This window comes from Hyperoodon ampullatus (assembly GCF_949752795.1).
Source record: "Hyperoodon ampullatus genome assembly, chromosome: 4".
Taxonomy (NCBI): domain Eukaryota; kingdom Metazoa; phylum Chordata; class Mammalia; order Artiodactyla; family Ziphiidae; genus Hyperoodon; species Hyperoodon ampullatus.
Window position 1 is genome coordinate 170,012,266 of NC_136917.1, and position 22,085 is coordinate 170,034,350.

At 39.7% G+C, this 22,085-nt stretch overlaps 1 protein-coding gene across 1 annotated transcript in view; it reads right to left on the reverse strand.

Moving 5' to 3' along the window:
• ADCY2 (adenylate cyclase 2) overlaps positions 1-22,085 on the reverse strand; it is a gene marked incomplete at its 5' end in the record, with an annotated part of 450,707 nt that overhangs the window by 221,905 nt on the left and 206,717 nt on the right. Inside the window, one exon of the mRNA XM_079704024.1 lies at positions 11,810-11,959. Within this exon, the coding sequence (XP_079560150.1) occupies positions 11,810-11,959 (150 nt within the window). The remainder of the gene's footprint in view (positions 1-11,809; positions 11,960-22,085) is intronic.

Sequence of the window (22,085 nt, forward strand, 5' to 3'; positions counted from 1 at the left end):
AACGTTGGTTTCCATCTTGTGTAAAGAAAGTCTTGACCAAACAAACTGCTCCACATTTTTAGCTTCCCTTTCCTGCTACACATGTCAAAGGAGCCGTCAAAACTCGTAGCATGCCCTTCCTCACCTCCCGTTCAATTTAACCCCTCTGCCTGGCGACCGCCATGCTGCCAAGACCAATGGTCACTTCTTCACACTCTGCCCTCTGCGACTCACCATTTGACTAAGTTGACTGCTATCCCCCTAAACTTCCTTTTTTGGCTTCTACTGAACCACACTTTCTGGCTTTTCTCTGATGTAATGGGTGATCTTTCTCAGTGAATGGCTAACTCCTTACCCTCTATCTCTTTTCAAATATTGGTACGCTTTGGGGGTTTGGCCTGGGTCATTCTTGTCTTTTCTAAACCTAATCTCTCCTTAGGGGTTCTCATTTCATCCTTTGAATACCAACTATATGCTGATGTCTTCCAAATTTACATTTTCAGCTCCTGATTTCATTTACAACTGCCAGCTAGGCATCTCCTCTGGGACATAAAATAGGTATCTCAAACTCAACTGTTCAAAACACAACTCGTGATTTCTACTCCACCCCCTGATAAGTATTGTTCCCAAAGACTTTGATATCTAAGAAGTGGCACACCAACCATGACCCAGTTGCTGGAATTCCAACTTAGGGTTCTCTCTTGATTATTTTCTTTTCTTCTCACCCAACATTTAATCCTACAGTAATCCCTACTGGTTTCATTTCAAAATAGGTCCTGAATCTGTCCACTCTGATGCAAGCTGCTCTTAGCTCAGGTCTGGACTACTGCCATAGCTTGTAATGGGTCACCCTGCTAACCCTCCTTCCTCCTCTAATCCATCAAAAATATATGCACCCTTATGTTCACAGCAGCACTATTCACAATGGCTAAGACATGGAAGCAACCTAAACGCCCATGGACAGATGAATAGATAAAGAAGATGTGGTACATGTATACAGTGGAATACTACTCAGCCATAAAAAAGAATGAAATAATGCCATTTGCAGCAACACAGATGGACCTAGCGATTATCAAACTAAGTGACATAAGTCAGACAGAGAAAGACAAATATATGCCATCACTTATATGTGGAATCTAAAAAATGATCCAAATGAACTTATTTAAAAAACAGAAACAGACTCACAGATAGAAAACAGATTTGTGGTTGCCAAGGGGGAGGGGGTGGGGGGGAGGGATGGACTGGGAGTCTGGGATTAGCAGATGCAAACTATTACATATAGAATGGATAAACAAGGTCCTACTGTATAGCACAGGGAACTATGTTCAATATCCTGTGATAAACCATCATGGGAAAGAATATAGAAAAAGAATGTATATATATATGTATAACTGAATCACTTTGCTGTACAGCAGAAATTAACACAATGTTGTAAATCAACTATATTTCAAAAAAAAAATAAAAAGAATGTTAGCCAGTTCACATCACTGCCTTATTTAAAACCCTTCAGTGACTTCCCACTCCATGTATAATAAACTCACAAGTCCGTAACACACCTTGTGGGGCACAGTGTGTGGTCTGGTATCTGATTGCTGTCTCCTTCTCTCTTCTCTTCTCATTTCCAATGATCCCACTGACCTTTATGGTCCTCAAACAGGCCAATCAGTATCCTAAGTCTAGACCTTTGTAGGCCCACTCCTTCTGCTGAGAACATTTCTCATCACATCATCATAGGGCTGCATATTCCTGTGACTCATGTTGCAACACAACTGTCACATCCCCAGAGAAGCCCCCATGACTGGCCTCTCCAATGCACCACTCTACCTACCCCACTAAGCTTAGTCACATTATCTTTTTGTATCTTCTCATGAAAATTCTGCCTTCCGACAGTTATGGTCTGTCTCCTGCCATTCAAAGGTAAGCCCAAAGACAACAGGGGCCTTTAGTCTGCTACTAAGATACTACTCTATTCCCTGGGTTAATCCCCTGGCACATAACAGATAATCGAAGAAAAAACTCTGAAATAGAAGTTTAAATACATAAGAGGGACTTCCATAACCTTCATAATCCTGTATTTAATGGAAGAATATATGTAAAATCCCTATTTTAATTTAGTAGTTTAGACACAGGTTTATATGCATGCCATTACCTTTAATATTCCCCAGATTTCATTCCTGAGTGTATCATATAGCCCTACATTCTTTCACATTTATGGAAAACATAGGTTTGGGGGAAGAATTTTCACATCCAATAACATACATATATTAAATGGTCAATAATAGACCAAAGGCTTCTTCTTGAGAAGCACAAGAACAAAATTTCCTAAAACTCTGAGGGTACTCAGACAACTTAAAAAGGGAAAACTCCAAAGAATAACACCTTCTGAAAACATACATGCATTAACAATATTCTAAAGCTCCTAACTGGTAGTTTTCAATGTGTTATAAACATTGGGGAGTGCCTTGATTCAGCAAGCATAGCCCTAATGCGATGGGAGGTGTTTTTATCTGTGACTATGCTTATGGTGATAGACTCTTAAACACAAATTCAATAACTTTAACATTTTGAAATCAGCCCCATGCTGGTGAGCCCAAAATGCCTTTTTTCCCCATTAACAGGTATACTGGACTATCTTTGACTCCGTTTTCAGGAAGAAAACTATGATTGCAATCACAGAATATCTGACATTTGACTTTGATTTTGGAGTAGGATACACATTTTCTCCTGTGTGTGACAAATACCAGAAGAATGGTTACTGCAGCCAGAAGGACTGATTCTGGAGCTCTTTTTTATTGGGTTTGTTTTACTCATATCAAATGATGTTGAACTTACTTGAGTCTTTCCATTACATTATCCTTTTCCTATTATACAATCTTACAAGCATCAAACTACTGTGTCACAGGCTATAAAAAATAAGTGGTCTCCAAGAAAAACTCAAAACTTTCAGAAGCCAAAAATATCAAAACCAGATGCTCTCCTGAGGGTGCACCTTCTGGTTTTTTGTTTGTTTGTTTGTTTTTGTTGTTTTTTTTCTGTGTGTGTGTGTGTGTGTGTGTGTGTGTGTGTGCTTCTCTAGTATTAAAAACAAACATTAGCTTGTGATAATCTGGAGCAATATAAATGTTCCCCAGGTGTTTCTCCAATAAGACAGGTGAGTGGCTTCCTCACAATGGACATTAGATTGGGGTTTTGCTCAAGGATCTTACAGGGAGGAAACTTCTGGAGGTTTTATTTTACCATTTAGCTTTTCTACTGTCATGATATAAATAGGCATTTGCATACATTGCTTGATTAATTATTGTAACCATACTTTATTTTTTTCCTTTAGAACAGGATGTCTAACTTTTTAAAGAATGAACACTGATGCTATTTTGAGCTCCTATTACTAATCTCCTGAAATGATGCTCTTCATTAGGCATCAAGATTTGACATTGTTTCCAATGGTCTTCCTCCTATTTCCCCTTGACCTTTGATCTACAGCTGTTGATTCCTCCTTAAAGGAACCAGAGTACACGTTCACAGCATGGCCTTCCTTGTAGTCTTTGAAAATATGTAGTGTTCCCATCCATTCTAACTAAAGAACTCATCAGAAAATATTGCAGCCTTGATGATTTGAGGGTTACTTTTTTTTTTTTCTGGAATTGATTTTCATTTCCAATTTATAAGCTCCTATAAGCATCATGGCATAACCTGTAACATCCCAAAATATCTTGCCCTGGTATTTCTCAATGAAACATGATATCTGATTTTTGAGAGAATTTAAGCAATCAATAGGATACAATGCCATGTAAACTGTTAAAGCAATTCTTTAACTTCATTCTGATGCATTCGAATGGCAAACACTGGGAAGAGAACTCTTATGAAATCTCAACTCTTCATTTTTTCAACTTCCAAGCAAAACATAAGTGTCATCTTCTATATCATTCGATCTTTCACTAGTGAGTGGTGAGAAAAAGTGGTGACTCACATAAACTATGTCCTTTCCATCGAGGGACTGATACCAAGAGAAAAATTTGTAATTCATCACTTAATGAAATGGAAACAAGTGGCCACTAAGAATGATACAAGTTATGACTCCATCAAGGAAGAGATACCAAAGAAAAAAAATGACACAAGTGATTATTAAATAAAACAGAAAAAAAAGTGGATGGGGTGGGAAAAAAGTTTAACTCATAATCTTTGAGGATGCAATTTGGGGTTAGCCTATCTGAACCAAACTGTATGTACCATGTGATGTTTTGTGTTTCTCATCTTCTGCTGTCTCCGCTGGGTGCACGATCCTACCCAAAGATCATGGAATAACATTTATACTGAAACTTGCTGCTTTCATTCTTCAGGAACTGCAGTGAGAAAGTCTTGCTCGCTTGAACTCTTCTTGGGCTCTCGATGTCCAATTAGGTTTTTATCAAGAGGCATTACTTGATTTGCATTTCTCTAATGATTAATGATATTGAGCATTCTTTCATGTGTTTGTTGGAAATCTGTATATCTTCTTTGGAGAAATGTCTATTTAGGTCTTCTGCCCACTTTTCGATTGGGTTATCTGTTTTTTTTTAATATTGAGCTGCATGAGCTCCTTGTATGTTTTGGAGATTAATTCTTTGTCAGTTGCTTCATTTGCAAATATTTTCTCCCATTCTGAGGGTTGTCTTTTGGTCTTCTTTATGGTTTCCTTTGATGTGCAAAAGCTTTGAAGTTTCATTAGGTCCCATTTGTTTATCTTTGTTTTTATTTCCATTTCTCTAGGAGGTGGGTCCAAAAGGATCTTGCTGTGATTTATCATAGAGTGTTCTGCCTATGTTTTCCTCTAAGAGTTTGATGGTGTCTGGCCTTACATTTAGGTGTTTAATCCATTCTGAGTTTATTTTTGTGTATGGTGTTAGGGAGTGTTCTAATTTCATTCTTTTACATGTACCTGTCCAGTTTTCCCAGCACCACTTATTGAAGAGGCTGTCTTATCTCCACTGTATATTCTTGCCTCCTTTATCAAAGATAAGGTGAACATATGTGCGTGGGTTAATCTCTGGGCTTTCTATCCTGTTCCATTGATCTATATTTCTGTTTTTGGGCCAGTACCATACTGTCTTGATTCGGTTTCCTTTTATTTCTTTTTCTTCTCTGATTGCTGTGGCCAAAACTTGCAAAACTATGTTGAATAATAGTGGTGAGAGTGGGCAACCTTGTCTTGTTCTTGATATTAGTGGAAATGGTTTCAGTTTGTCAGCATTGAGGATGATGTTGGCTGTGGGTTTGTCATATATGGCCTTTTTTATGTTGAGGAAAGTTCCCTGTATGCCTACTTTCTGGAGGTTTTTTTATCATAAATGAGCGTTGATCATTAGAGAAATGCAAATCAAAACTACAATGAGATATCGTCTCACACTGGTCAGAATGGCCATCATCAAAAAATCTACAAACAATAAATTCTGGAGAGGTTGTGGAGAAAAGGGGACCCTCTTGCCTGTTGGTGGGAATGTAAATTGATACAGCCACTATGGAGAACAGTATGGAGTTTCCTTAAAAAACTAAAACTAGAACTACCATACGACCGAGCAATCCCACTGCTGGGCATGTACCCTGAGAAAACCATAATTCAAAAAGAGTCATGTATCAAAATGTTCGTTGAAGCTCTATTTACAATAGCCAGGACATGGAAGCAACCTAAGTGTCCATTGACAGATGAATGGATAAAGAAGAAGTGGCACATATATACAATGGAATATTACTCAGCCATAAAAAGGAACAAAACTGAGTTATTTGTAGTGAGGTGGATGGACCTAGAGACTGTCATGCAGAGTGAAGTAAGTCAGAAAGAGAAAAACAAATACTATATGCTAACACATATATATGGAATCTAAAAAAAAAATTGGTTAGAAGAACCTAGGGGCAAGACAGGAATAAAGATGCAGACGTAGAGAATGGAATTGAGGATACGGGGAAGGGGAAGGGTAAGCTGGGACAAAGTGAGAGAGTGGCATGGACATATATACACTACCAAATGTAAAATAAATAGCTAGTGGGAAGCAGCCGCATAGCACAGGGAGATCAACTCAGGGCTTTGTGACCACCTAGAGGGGTGAGATAGGGAGGGTGGGAGGGAGGGAGATGCAAGAAGGAAGAGATATGGGGACATATGTACATGTATAACTGATTCACTTTGTTATAAAGCAGAAACTAACACACCATTGTAAAGCAATTATACTCCAATAAAGATGTTAAAAAAAAAAAGAGGCATTGCTGTGAGATGCTTCACCCTGGACTCCATGTACCAACTCAGATGCAGACAGACAACTGGGGGAAATGCAGTGTCGTGCCCTGTGTGCAGCAATGTCCATTCTGCTCGTGAAAAGTAGACCTCTGAACGTGGTGAGATGGAACTGCTAAGAGTGTTAGCAAGACTCCCTATCTGTTCTAGCAGACAAAGCAGAACATTTCTCTGTTCAATCTCTTTGCTTCAAGGAAGAAGGGAACTTATTATGGAGGGCATTCAGGAGATGGCATAGCTGGCATCAATCACTACCTGCCCCCCTCGCTCTGCCTCAGCACAGTCAACGGCTTGGCCAGGGTGGCAGCTGATTTCTGTCGCTTAAGTTAGTGCGTTAAGTCATGAGAGTTCAATGCAAGACCAGCTACTGATTACTTTCTTAACAGGATACCATTCTGGACGCTGAAAAGACTGTTTCTTAAATGTGGCAAAAGATCAAGTAGAAGAACTTCCATCAGAGGTAAAGAAGTTAGGAAATTTGACCAAGGTCACACTGAAAGATGACGTACGTAACTAGGATTCAGCTCAGGTGGCCTCCAGAGTCCACTACAGAATGGAAATCAAGCCACAGACAGATTTAACACTGCAGCTTCTTGAGGAAATGATCTTTTATGTAACTTCCTAACATTCTCATGGACAATATGTTCTTAAAAGGGCAACACATTACCTAAGGATAAGCCAGGTAAATGTTTGCTATTGTCTTATGCTTTCTTATGTATCTAGTAATAGTAGTAACACAGTTAACTAAAAAAAAAAGTCCTTTATGGATGGGAAAAATCTCTATCCTCGGAGATCACTCCAAACAACCTAGGCAGAACAAACATGAGAGGCAGAAATAACAATACTTACTAGCTGAGTGATCTTGGACAAGTAACTTGACAATTACTTTGTTTGTTTTAAGTTAGAAAAATGACTTAAGTCATAGAGTTGATAAATAAGTTAAGAAGACAGGGTAGTAGGCTGAATAATGAACCTGCAAAGATGACCCTGTTCTAATCCCTGGAACCTGTATGTTACCTTACATGGCAAACCCAGAACTCTGCAGACGTAATTAAATTAAGGACCTCAAGACGGGCAAATTTTCCTGGATTATCCTTATGGGAGGCAGGAGGGTTAGTGAGAGAGAAGCAAGAAGATGCAAGGGCAGAATCAGAGATTAGACAGGAGGGTTGGAGAGACAGACAGAGAGATCAGAAAATTCTATGCTGCTGAATTTGAGGATGAGAGAAGGGGCTAGGACCCAAGGAATGCAGGCAGGCTCTAGAAGCTTGAAAAGGGAACTAAACAGATTCTCCCCTCAAAGCCCCCAGAAGGAGCCCACCCTGCCAATACCCTGGCCAAACTCACAAGACTGATTTTGGACTTCTGGTCTCCAGAACTGTACAATAGTGAATCTGTTCTGTTTTAAGCCACTGCATTTGTGGTCATCTGCTACAACAGCAACAGGAAACTGATACAACAGTATATGTAAAAGAACTGAATAGACAACCTGGCACGTTATGAGGACTCAAAGAAATATCAGTTCCTTCTTTCTCCTTTTCCCTCATGAAAAGGGGCCAAATTTTAGCATCCCAAATCTACAGCAACTCCATCTACACTTTACCTCGCATCATAAATGATTTATGCAATACATTCGGTAGTGCCCTAATATTACCTGCTATCATATTAGGATAAAGATGGGTACATTTATTATCTACCCAACCATGGACACAAAAGGACCACTTACTTGCTCCATTGAAATCTGAAGAGAAGAAACCCTTTTGCCCGAGAGACCAGAAGACTACTTGTTCACTAACGGCCCCCATGGTGGGCTACAGATCCAGGAATAACATGGGGTCCACACCTCACTTGACTAGTATTCTCCCTCCACTGAAACACATATTGTGTCATATTCAACCCACAGGATGGCTCCAGAGGAAGGTAGGCCATATAAAGATTCTTTGAATTACATTACTTTCAAACAAAGACAACATATAAATTGAAGAGTGTTTATTTTCTTTCTATAAAAAAAAGCAAATTCAGTTTGAAGTCCTACAGAGGCAATATTTATTTCAACTGCCCAGGCAGTTAAGAGAGAGGGTTCCTGTTTTGCTCTGAATCCAGCTCTCATCAATTCTTGAGAGTCTATTACACACTCCAGGGAGAAACACCTGCTTGATAAAGAGGCTCTATGGTACTGACATGGTGCACAAGAAATGGCTTTTACTGCACGATGTGAAACTTAAGACAAAATTCAAAAGTCACCACTTTCAGGCCCCAAAGGTGGCCTCAAGGCTAATGCGATGCATTAGTTTTCCCAGTTAGTAAAAAACTAAATATGGTTTTTAGTGTTTATCCATGAGGGCACTTTTAGGGCAAGAATACAACTCTGAGAAAATCTCTGCTAACATTTTTCATTCCCTTCTCTCTCCAAATCTTATAGCACAAATACTACTTTATTGAAACATGATTTTTAATCTCAAGAAATTCATCTCATTTGCATCTAGGAAAAATAGCACAAAATTTGAAGAAAAGAAAGTACAGAGTTGAGCAATTTTGAAAAGATTTCAGAATCCCTAGCCACTTCCCAGTAATATCAACAATTTGTAGACCCCAGGGCGGTTGCAGAAGGGACAGCTTCCTGGGCTCACAGGACATTTGCCTTCCTCCCCAAGGATTAAGAATGACAGGGGGCTGAAGCAGTGAAAGAGGCCCAGTAACTATGAAAGACGGCAGCCCTCAGCCTCTGGGAGTGTCAACTCACTCTGCGGCAACTGCAGATATAACACTAAAACGGATGGTATAGATTTTAACCAAATGGTGGCCGAAACAAATCATCGTGTAGCTGCTCAGCACACACCCCTACCCTGAATGAAGCCCTTTGAAGGACACTATTGTTTGTCTAGTGTCCTAGATAAAGCAAAAATGGTTTGTGGTATATTCAATATCTTGTAATAACCTACAATGGAAAAGAATCTGAAAAAGTATTATATATATATATATATATATATATATATATATATATATATGAATCACTTTGCTGTACATCTGAAACACCTATATCTATATCTATATAGGTATATATAGATATGGATATATAGAGAACATGCATAGAATATATATAACATACATATAACATATATAGGTGTCTATGTATCTATATATATAGCTATAAATATCTGAACCACTTTTCTGTACATCAGAAACTAACACAACATTGTAAATCAACTATACTTCAATAATTTTTGTTAAAACTGGTTTTTGGTAATGGGTGGAGAGGAAGTGGCACGTGGAATCCTTGCACCTTAATTTGGTTTGTGGCCACACCAGGCCTTATGGTCTCTGAGACTGCTCCTCTGTATGAAGGATACCTAGATTGCCACTGGCCAATTTTTATTTGTTTCCTTAAATCTGTACGATCACAACTTACTGATTTTATTAACTATGGAAATTTTTCATTCCCATTCAATTACATGCTGGTCTGAAAATATGTATATATATAAACATTTATTTTATTCTAGAAACATATTTTCCAAAATCCTAACAAGAAAACTACTACATTCCGGGCCCAAGATCCTGAGAGCTGACTACCAAGTTTGGTAGCAAAATACATGTGTGGTGTCCAATTATATTTTATTAAATATCTTTAGTATAAGTTCTTTATTTTCAAAGTGTCCCTCTTCTCTTTCCTTATTTTAAAAAGGATCATTGGATACTTTTCATAAACTTGTAAGTAGACGCCCTTATAATACCTCCCACGATGGTCCCATAAAGTCTGTAGCTCGAGGTATGCCTCACTGGTCTAGTTCTGGAGCCACGTAAGGTCAAAGCATGGCCCTTCTTGACCACTTGGATGACACCTGGTCCTGGTTGTTCAAGGTCTCTTCAGGGAAGGAAGCAGTGCAGACCAGATCAGCAGTCTGACTTACCACTCTGTCAAGTCCATACTATAAACATTAGATTATATAAACCCTCGACTTGGAATTTCAGTTCTTTCTATAACCTTGGTGCAAGTGATGGAAAAGAAAGTTAAATATGACTGACAGGACCAACCTGATCCAGTCACTGCTGTTTGAAAAAGGATAGCATCTCTCCCAAAACATTTGAACCCTGTAGAGGGAACAATCGTGAACACTAAGTGCTGGGTGTTGAATCTATGAAATTTTCTAGAACCAAGATTTGAACTGCTACTGAACATGGATAAATGTCCAGTATATGAGGATATACCAGTTAACAGACCCATGTCAACAACTGTCTATTTCTCTTAATGTAGAATACAGAGTTTGATACACATAGGGACCAAAGAATTAAACATTAATATCTGAATACTTTTGCTACACATGTTGTAACACAAAATTCTTTTTTAAAATCAAACTGGGAGATTTGCTCATACCAGTGGGAAAGCAATATTGACAGCCACATTCCAGTACCTAGAATCATGCCTGCCGCAAACTAGACGCTCAGTCAATATTTGTTGAATGACAAACAGACCTCCCTGTTTTCAAAAAGGAATCCAATTACTATTCATCAGTCCATACACAAATAAAAGTCTAGTGTCAATATTTAAAGAATTTTTTTTTGCTCACCACTATAATACATTTTGATGAAATTATATAAAATGGACTAACTCGATACAACTTAACAAATAATAATAACACATCTTTTATGTGCCAAATACTGATGAATGTGCTCACAGAGGGGTTCACAGAGAGTCATGCCAACCATCACCTTTATAGATGGAAACTGGGTTCCTGCGGAAATACACAAACCCAAGTAAACAAAAAACAAAAAAAAAACCCTATTCATATGGATATTCCACCATGACCTGAAGTTAAGCATGTCAAGTTCAGGACCCATTCCTGGTTTCCCCTCCAAAGCATATCTGCTTCACCTGCTCGCCACCATCCTGGATGAGACCACATGGATCCTAGATGGCTTTGCTTCCCACATCTCCTACTATCTGCATTTCCTATTTTTTCAGTGCTTTGTCAGAGCCTATGTATTTCCCTGATGTATGTTTCCATGCATCATCCACATCAGTCACTGTAGGACAGCCCTTGACACTATAACAACTAGTTCCCCACCAGACCTTCCCTCCCAACTCCAATCACCTCCCTCAAGGATGAGCTCAGTCACCCCATCCCACTTCATTTCATCCCATCCCACTACAGGTGGAAAGCAGGCCCTATAGGAAGTGCTATTGACAACACAGGCAGATTTCAGGTGGGGCACACTCTTGCCACAGAGAAATATGCTTGAACCCCAAATGAGTGTCTTAATAAAGTGTCACTGTAATAATAATCATTATCATTATTATCTGAATGGTGGTTGATGTGGCTGTCAGCACGTGGGTGATCCTGGGGGTTGCTGGGTCTCAATCTGAAGATGTCATCTCTGCTTGTTGGTTCATGATTCAATCTACCCAGCACACCGCCTGAGGCTGGGCGGGCAGGGCCATCAGATGGCTACTCTGGTTTCCTTCTGATGCCCGTGAGTGGATGAACTGCACACTCGACATGAGCAGTGACAACATCATTTCAACAATGTCTCAAATAACGTGGACATAAGATTGAACATGCATTTTACCTGCTGACGCTTTTCAAATTCCAACTTGATCCGGGACTTGATGCAGTTGCAAGTGTCCTGATACGTCTGCTGCAGCGCGAGTTCCATGAGGTGCTTATGGTACGCCCCGGCCAGGTTCCCACAGATGAAGATGATCACATTGGCCAGGATCTGAGGACACAAAGAGCCACTCAACAGAGAGCCCGTTTATCATTCGAGAACGGAACAACCACACAGTGCACATGAGCAGCAGTCTTCAAAGACATGACTCTGCCTGAGGTTAATTTTATTTCTGTGCCCGAACTAACATTTTTATTTACTTAACAGAAAAGGATGCCATCCCCTTCTTGGATCCGTGCCCTCTGACAGGTCACTTTGTTGTCCCTCCCTTGTCTCTGGGCTCAGCCATGTGATTCGTTACAGCTAATGCAATGTGGGTGGGAGTAATAGAGTGCCAGATCCAGCCCAGGTTTAGAAGGCCTGGTGTGTTTTGGGTGACAATCTTGTGTCTCATCAGGAAAAGACTAGCCCACTGGTCCTGGGAAAATGAGAAACTCATGGAACAGAGACACTCAGCCAACCCATAATCCACTATCAAGGCCACTGAGATTTCATGGTTGTCATACAGCATTACTGTGATACTAGATGATACAGGTTGCCCTCACATCAAACCTGTATTCACTGAGCCTTGAGAAGTTATATTCCCCATTACTTACTGTTTATATAGGAATATAGGAATCTTTCAAACCATATAACTTGTTGCTCTATTCATGATAAAAACCATTCATGTTCACAAAAATTTGTGATGGAAGGGAAGAGAAAAATATATAAAGAAAAACTACAAAGAACCTATAACTGCCTTGCCCACGAAGAACTCGTTGCCATATTTTCTTTTGTCAAGACCGTTACCTTGTTCCAAAGGAACCAAGTTCATTCTGAATGCAGTGTTTTGCTTTGCTTTTTTAATTTAACATTTAATCTGATTTTTTTCAGATCATGAAAATTCTGTAGAAACAGGATTTTGAATGCTTATATAATATTCAGTTCTATGACTATATCATAACTTAGTTATGTCTATACTATCTTTATTAAAATTCTTTATTTATTAATAAAGAATACTTTATTACTTTATTAATATTCTTTATTAATATTCTTTGCCTTTGCTTTATGCTACAGTGGTCAACCTTGTGTCTAAAGCTTTGGCCTCATATTTAATCATTTCTCAGGCTCAATTAGTAAAATACACTGAGTTGAAAGCCCTGAATATTTTAAAGTTCTTGATACATATGGCAAAATTGCTCTGAAAAAAATGTTCCATTGATATTCTCACCACCAGTGTATGACCATGGTCTTTTCAAGGCCCACTATTAACACAGAGCAAGTTGTAATAATAAATAAAACTGACGATCATGTGTTCAGGGCTAGACCTGTGCAGGTCTGGCAGGGCATGCATGGTCACACCTGCAGAAAATGTCCCTCCACCCTCACCTTCCTCCACATGACCTTTCCTCTCACCAAACGGGCACTCATCCCTTCAACAACAAAGGCAGAGCATCTGTGTCCAAAAGCCCTGTGCTCCTTGCTAAGGGTCTCCCACTGACACAGGTCAGGTTAGCACATCAGTCAACTGACGCGGGGAGCATGCATGCCAGGACTCAAACACTCTTGGGGGAATTTTTATTCCTAAGCCTTCAAGGTTCCCATGACAGGACTTCGCAGAGAATCATGCCGTCCTCCCTCTGCATGGTGTAGTACCCCCGATGATTAAAATATTAGCTCTGTGCATTGCTGAGTGCGTGCGTGTGTGTGTGTGTGTGTGTGTGTGACATGCATCTGTGTGTGATTTGCATATGATACATGCAAATCATATGCAAATGATATATGTGTACATAATATGCATGTAAGATTTCTGTGATGTGTATGGTGTGTGTGATTTGTATATGTGATATATCCATGTGACATGTCTCTCTCTGAGTGATTCATGCATGATGTATGTATGTGGTACACATGTATACCTGGTATGTGTTATGTGAATGATATGTGTAATGGATGTGTGCATGTCATATGTAATTTATATATGGGATAAACGTGTGGTTTTGGGTAGTGTGTGTGGTGTGTGTATGTCATGTGCACACGTGACACATGCATGTGCTCTGTGTGTGCCTCAGCACAGAACAGGGGAGCAGTGTGCTCGTCTTCGGTGTTGCTCCCAAGCATGTCTAGCTGCACAGGCTCCGCTCCTTCCCACTGCCGTCCTTTCCCACATCACCCCCGTAGACGTCAGTCCTTCGAGGATGTGGAAAAGCTCGTGAACTTCCTGGCTTCCTGCCTGAGTACAGGTCATTTCAGAGCTGGGCCCAGGGGTGCACTGTTAATTTAGTCCTGTCAACTTTGCTTCTGCAAAATGACCATCTGCTTCACTGAAGATTCTTCAGACCTTGACATTGCTGGGTTTGCTTTGAAGAACAGTGACCCAAAGGATGCAGGAACCAGAAGGGCCAACACAAACCAGACTGCCTGGAATTAGAAAGCACCAACTCTTTCCTTATTAGGTGCAGCTGAAATAATAGTAAAAATAACTGTGATTATCTAAGAGAGCTTCTTCTTTTTCTCCTTAAAAATGCCTTCAAACAAAGATGCAAACATTTTAGGAACTCACTTCCTCCAAAATAATAACGAAATGTAAGCAAGGGAACTGAATGAAGCCATCCCCTGTCCCCTGGCCTCCCTCATCAGGGAGTACAAAAGGGGCATCTCGATTATAACACTGTCTGCCTGACCCAGTGCCCTGGCAACTTTGCAATGTCATGGGATGGAAGGAAAAGCCTTCTTTCGCTTACTCATTCATCCATTCATCCATTTGGTCAATGGATGCTGCATTGCTTCAAACAACATGTAATTCAAACCCTCCTTGACTATAGATAATTAGAAAGAATGTATTTATGGATTTTTATTTGGATATGTAAAGGAAATGCTTAAGAAACAAACAGCTAAGAGTTTTAATGCCAAGTAGTTATGGCCTTTCTCTTCTAGTGGAAAATTTAATCAAATTACAAGCATTTTTCTGATCCCTGCTTTCATCCTAAAATACCATATTCTAAGGTTAATAGAATTAGTCCTGGTATTTTAATAACTACACTCATTTACATATGTGATTGATGTCCTTAAGCATTTTTCCATCCAAAGGTTGCATTCATATAATGACTCTATAAAACCTAGGGCAGAAGGAAGTGATGCGGTTAAGGTTTTCTTTTCAAAAATAATATCACAGCATTTTACTTCCTAGAAGACTGTTTAACAAAACACACAATAAAAAATCCTATTTTCACAATGTTGGATTTATTTTATAACATCATACTGTCTTGATGTTTTCTTTTATCTCGTTGCTTCATTTAGCTACTCTCACATCTGTCAGAAAATAGGAGGAGAAACTTAGCTTCCCAAGAGATGTCTTGGAAGAAAATAAATTGTTTAAGGTAATAATAGCAGCCAAGGTTCACCATGAGGTTTCAAATTAGGCCTTGAGATCAAGCTTGACCCACGATCCAGAATCTGTGCAAACCGGACTCTGCCCAGTTGTCACAGAAGCCTGGTTGTCTCCACCACTTTCCACTTCCCCATCTTCACTTGATATGAGGGTGGGAACATTGGTCAACACTTGTCAGTAATTCTCAGGAGATGCATAAATAATCAGTCCTGTGCTGGTGGGAAGGCCGGTACCCACCAGCAAACTCTGACTCTGCTTCTTTCACAGCCATTACCTTGCCTTTCCAAACACACCTTGTTTCATCCTTGCAAGAGTCCAGAAAGTAAAACAGCCAGGAAGATGGACAATTTTGTTATTTCATTTTATAGGCAAAGAAACAGAAGTCTACAAAATTAAGAGACTGGAGGGCAGGGCTTCACCAGGCTCTCAGGATTACCCCATACCGACCCACATGGCCCTGATTCACATGGGCCAGGGCAGGTTGGTCTAGCACAATCCAACCCTCTACTTGGGTGTGGGGAAAGTATTTCTGAAGAATTTCTAAAGAGACATGTGTAAGTTTTGAAGCAGCTAACAGCATTTGTATTTGATGCTATAAAGCACCTTCATCATTTAAAGTTATTTTAAGTGGCTGCAGTTTGGAGATCACACGTCCATGGAGCATTTAACTATGATGCTGGTACATCAACGTACATTCAGAGGAAAGTAACAGGAAGTGAGGCTGTTTCTAAGTGGATCATGTGACCAAGGGCAAATGACCCAAGCAGGGTTATTTCACCCGGGAAAAGGACATTTAAGGATGTGAGCTCACTGTCTTCAAACATTTGAGAAATTATCACGAGGATTAGGTCACCACTCAGGTCATCTGTGACTCTTTTAAAGAGTTTTAAAATTGTTCAACACTCCCACTCTTAATCTTAAGTTAGGGGTTGCTGACTACAATGTCCACAGAGGTCAGCAGGCAGCACACATGCAAGCTGAGGGTCGGGTGAGGTTCCTGGTACCAGATGAAACCCCATCACTCAATACCATGGTTTCCCTATGAGCTCACTGCACAGGGCTGGAGGAGAAAGGATAGTACAGTCTTTAAAACAGGTCCTCAGCTTAAAACAAAGCAGATCATAAATATGCAAAAACACCAATCATAAGTCAAAGGAAAATAAAAGGGATTATAAGAACTTGATGAACTGAGCTGCAAATGAATATTCAGCAAGCTCACTGCATCTCATAAGCATCAAATTTGGCTTAAATAAAACAATGTTCTTGCTTGGGAGAGAAAATGATCAGGTAGAATTTTCCTTAACTGAGCTCTCAAACATGGCTACAGAGAATCCCAATTCCATCTCCTCAGCATTTCCTGCAACCCCCAAAGAATTAAATTTGCTATATGCCCTGGCCTCAGGATTTCTGTTTTTTATCAGCCTTTTAGTATAGACCAGAAACACTGTGCTTTGGCTATAACATCAAATGATCCTCAGGTCACTTGCTGGAATCTTCTTCTAATTTAAAATCCCTCCAGATGAGGAGTGGAGTCAGAAAATATTATGGGCTGAATGTCATGTCCTTCCCAGATGCATATACTGAAGCCTTAACTCCCAATATGATGGTATTAGGGGTGGGACCCTTGGGAGGTAATTAGGTTTATATGAGGTCATGAAGGTCCGGTCCCCGTGATGAAGTTAGCATCCTTATAAGGAAAGGAAGAGATTCTCTCTGTCTCTCTGTATCTGTCTGTCTGTCTCTCTTCCTCTCTCTGCCATGTGAGAAGGGGTGTCTGCCAGGAAGAGGGCCCTCACCAGAACAGAATCATCAGCACCTTGATCTTAGCCTTCCCAGCCTCCAGGGATGCGAGAAATAAGTATCTCCTGTTTGCACCACCCAGCCTGCATTGTTTTTTTATGGCAGCGTGAGCTAAGACAGAAAGTTATGAAGAAAATTGAAAAACCAACCACCTCAACAATGGGTGTTATTAGTGTTTTGGTTGGTTAGACTGGAATTGAAAATTAGGAGTCAAATGCAAATTGATTTCCTATGGAAATGACCACTAGAAATAGTACTGTTGGTTGTGATGGTTATTTTCATTATTCTCTTATATATTAGAGCTGTTATTATTAGGTCTTTTTGAATAGCATACATTATGCTATTTTTCCAGCTATATTTGGGCTAAAGGGCTAAAGAATCTTACACTTAGGCTTCAAGTTTGGTATCACAGCTAGATAAAATTTCAGGGAGGAGTTTGAGAGTCATTTGCTTCTCTCAGGAGTGTTCCACCAGCTCATTACAGGCCAGTGGGAAGAGATGGGCCTAGAAGAGACTCAAGATCTTGATAGAAAGTTCTTCTCACAAACTAAGTCATTGAGAACACACCTTCCCTAGAAGGGAAAGCTGGCTTCACCCTGCAGAAACCCAGACTTGTACTTCTCAGCTCAGGGATTGCAAATTTGAAACTGATGGGGAGAAAGCTAGCTTGATTAATAGTTTAGAATAACAAAAAGGAGACAAAACATGGAGTTTCCAATATTCAGAACTCAGTGGAAGAAGAAGGCACAAGCCTCCCTCCACCAAGATCCGTAGGTCACTCTGCTTTCCACAGAGGAGTGCACGTCACACGTTTGTTCTCTCATCCAGGTTCTCTCTGATTTCAAGCACATGAAAGAATCTTAGCTTTCAGGGTTTAGTTTCTCTCCACCACGGGAGAGAGAAGAGCAAACAAATATGCTGTACGGAAAGGAGAGAGCTGCTAACTCCAGAACTCATAGCCCACTTCTCCTGTAGCCAAAATGGGACCAGTCATTTCCTTTTTTGTCGTTAACTTACTCTGCGGGCCATTTCTGTAAAACAACACCTGCAGACATTCTTCTCCCCACTCTCTTTGTTTCACAGAGCTCCAAGCCCAATTGGGAGTTTACCTGTGATTACAAAGGACTTTTATTAGAGTTAGTGTCCGTCTGGTCCAAACTGTCTCCTGCCCTCCTGCTGGCACAGTGACGTCTGAATGATTACATCTGACATTCTGTCAACCAATCGATGATTAACTGAACTTTACATCTTTCTAGTACCCAACAGAAGCCACTGTCTCCTTGGTCTTTGTGAGTCCACATAGTTGAATGAAAGTTAATTATTCCAAAGAGGTTACACTCTTTCAGAAACCCAGGGGATGAAGTGGTCCTGTATTGTCCAATGGGCTTAATAAATGCTGGTGTCTGGGTCTTCCTGAACCTTCTCTCCCATATACAATGACATATGCTCAATAGGAGAACACTTGTAAGTGCTGTCTCAGTGCGTTTCAAAAACTTTAGAAACATATAATTATATACTAATTAAAACTCAAATTTTATTCACCTTGAATCAGCTCACCTAAGGATCTGCACTAAGCAATACAAAATTTGCCTAATTCTGGTGATTTTGGTGGACGTACAAGTGAACAAAAATATATTTGAGCACACTTTAGACTTTAATTTAGACAGATAATCTCTCTAATCTGGATCAATGAAATTTAGCTTCGTTTAAACACTATACATAATTATCTTCACTTATCACCGCTTTATAGGTGACATATTTGATCCACATTTAAAAAGTTAAGAGGCAACAGGTGTTCAGATTCAGTCAACAAACATGACAAAGGCTATCAGACACTCCAACCTGTGCAGCTTAGTTTAAGATGAAATGATACACCACGTCATGTGAGATAAATATGTCTCTTCAACCAGCAGTGCACAAGAAGGGACACACATCTTTTATGGGTACTCGGGGTACATTTACATGGCTACTCCATTGGTGACTTGCATTATGACCTACTTGTGACCCCATTTATAACCTACACAATAGTAGATAAATTAGAATTAAGCAAACCAAGCACGATATACCCTGCCAATTATGACTGAAGAAGAGGACACCTTATGAAGTTGAATGGAACTAAATGTAGGTATCAAATGTAATGTGATAACAGAGGGACAAGTTTGCTGAGGGCAATAACACCACAGGGGTAGCACAGCCAATCCTGGGTATGAACTTAAACATGACATTACTAAGTGCATTCACATGGAAGTGATAGATTGCAAAGTCCTGTGCAGTCACAGACTCTAAATACAGGAGAAAAAACAATGAATACTGTGATTCTCAAGGTCTACCCTGGAATTGCCCTTTTTAATCAGACCAAAAGATATTCCATAAAGTCATGCTGTGATTAAAAAAGATAAATAACTGCTTGGCTGCATAACTGAAACCTTCTGCAAATTGGAAAACAAAGAAATTTCCTATTACAAACTAAACTAGATGTTTCATTAATGATACTAATTGGGGAGGTGATGGCTGGCAGCAGCTTTCCTTTTAACAGGATAAAATGCTGACATGCACTTAAAAGTAGTGTCTCCCTGGAGGGTGCTCCTGGGTTTCCTCACCACCTTCTTTCCTCTCCTACTGAGGGTTTTCCTGAGGAGTGGGTCTTGGAGGAAGCAAAGACGATTTATACCGTTGACACCAGACTGACTTCTGAGCAATTTCAACCAGAGAATATATTGGTCTGGCCAAAAAGTTCGTTGGGTTTTTGTACGCTGCTACAGAAAAACCCGAATGAACTTTCGGGCCAACGCAGTACATTAGTTCCACTCAAATCACCAAGAGGCATCTGGTGCTCTCTCATAGGGCCACTACCAAGCAGCTCTTCCCAGTCAGCACCATTCCAGGACCCTAATCAAAGGGATGGGTTTTGTTAAACCCGTGTGTGCACTAATCTCCTTGGACTGCAGGAACAAAATACCACAGACTCAGTGGTTTAAACAATAGAAATTTTTGTTTGTTTCTTTGTTTACAGTTGTGGAAGCTGGACGTCCAAGATCAAGGTGTCAGCAGGGTTATTTTCTCCTACGACTTCTCACCTGACTTGTAGACGACCACTTTTCAGCTGTTTCCTCACATGGCCTTTTCTGTATGCAAGCCTGTGTGTCCCTGGGGTCTCTCTGTGCATCCTAATCTCTTTTTCTTATAAGGACACCACCCTAATGGCCTCATCTTAGCTCAGTCACCTCTCCAAATGCCCTGTCTCTAAATACAGTCACATTCTGTGGTACACAAGGTTGGGCTTCAACATATGCATTTTGGGGGGCACAACTCAGCCCGTAATAACATGCCATTGACGTGTTTTTCTGGCACTTTGTAGACAGCATTTCATTTATTTTTTTCTTCCAGTATTATTGACACATAACTGACATACAGCACTGTGTAAATTTAAGGTGTGGAGTATAATGATTTGATTTACACATATTAGGAAGTGATTATCACAATAAGTTTATTGACCATCCATCATCTCATATAGGTAAAAAATTAAAGAAACAGAATTTTTTTTCTTGTAATGAGAACTCTTAAGATTTACTCTCTTAACTTTCATATATAACACAGAGCAGTGTTAATTATATTTATCATGTTATACACTGCATCCCCAATACTTATTTACTTTATAACTGGAAGTTTGTACCTTTTGACTGCCCCTCACTCAATTCCCCCACCTCCAACATACTACTGAGGGTTTTTTCTATTTTTTTAATTGAAGTATTCTTGAGTTACGATGTTGTACTAATTTCTGCTGTACAAAGGACTCAGTTATACACATATATACATCCTTTTTTTATATTCTTTTCCATTATGGTTTATCCCAGGAGATTGGATATACTTCCCTGTGTCTTTAAAACTATTGAGTTTTAAAGACAGATTATTTATAAATTACCAGAAAATTCACTTAAAGGTTAACCCTGCATTCCTTAGACATTTGGGGCTGATAACTTTTGCAGAAATGCCACATACTGCTGATGGCTTAATACGAACTAAGACATTCATTAAATCACTTCATTTGTTCAAAAACATTTATTGAGCATTTATTTATAAGCAACTAAATGTTATATTCTCCCCACCCAAGAAATCAACCTCACTGACAAAAATGTAATAAAACAAACCAATAATAAATGTCAACAAAGCAAGCAAACAAAGGTAGGTGATGCAAAGCAGGCTTTTATGAGCTGCACAGGTGAGATTTCAGAGTGATGACCGTGATCATCCTACCATTAGGGTTCCCCATTAGCTAGCCATCTGTATGAGACTTATGGATGCCTGTGCTTGAAGGAAAACTGCTGATAAACTGAGCATCCATCGCGAACATCCTCCAACATTATTATAAACTTTTACTTACAAAAAGTAAAACCACTAATGCAGAGGTTCCCAAATTTTCTTGTTTCACAATATCTGTAGTGTGTTATTAATGTTTTCATAGCATTCCTAGGCCAAAGGAGATATCTAACAGTCTTGTTTATTAAATAGTAAGGTCTGAACTGCTTAAGTATTATGCCCTAACAGCTTAGGAGTTGTTGGAAGAGAAATCCAATATATATATTGAAATAAAATATTATAATTTTATTTCATTCTTAAGTAGCCACTTACTATGTGACTTACTATGGGCCCCTCAGTAGTCAGTGTGTCTGTTGAGCATTGCATCTGCACAAACACTAGACTCAGATTCAACACCGCCACTCAGAAGACAGAATTTCCTATTCTGCCTTGATTTCCCCAGGCCACTGTTCTTTTTCCCGGTCACATATGACAAAAACCCAGCTTGACAACAAAAGGAATGCAATGCCACCTAATGTTGAAACCATCAACTACCTTGAGTTGATTTCCACAGTCACAGGTGTCCAGTGTTGCTAGGTTCCCCTTGAAATTTTAAAATATCCTGGGATGCCCTGGGGGTGCCTTAGCACATGGTTTGGAAAGCATATCACTAATGACATACAATTTCAACATCAATAACAAAAATATATTAAC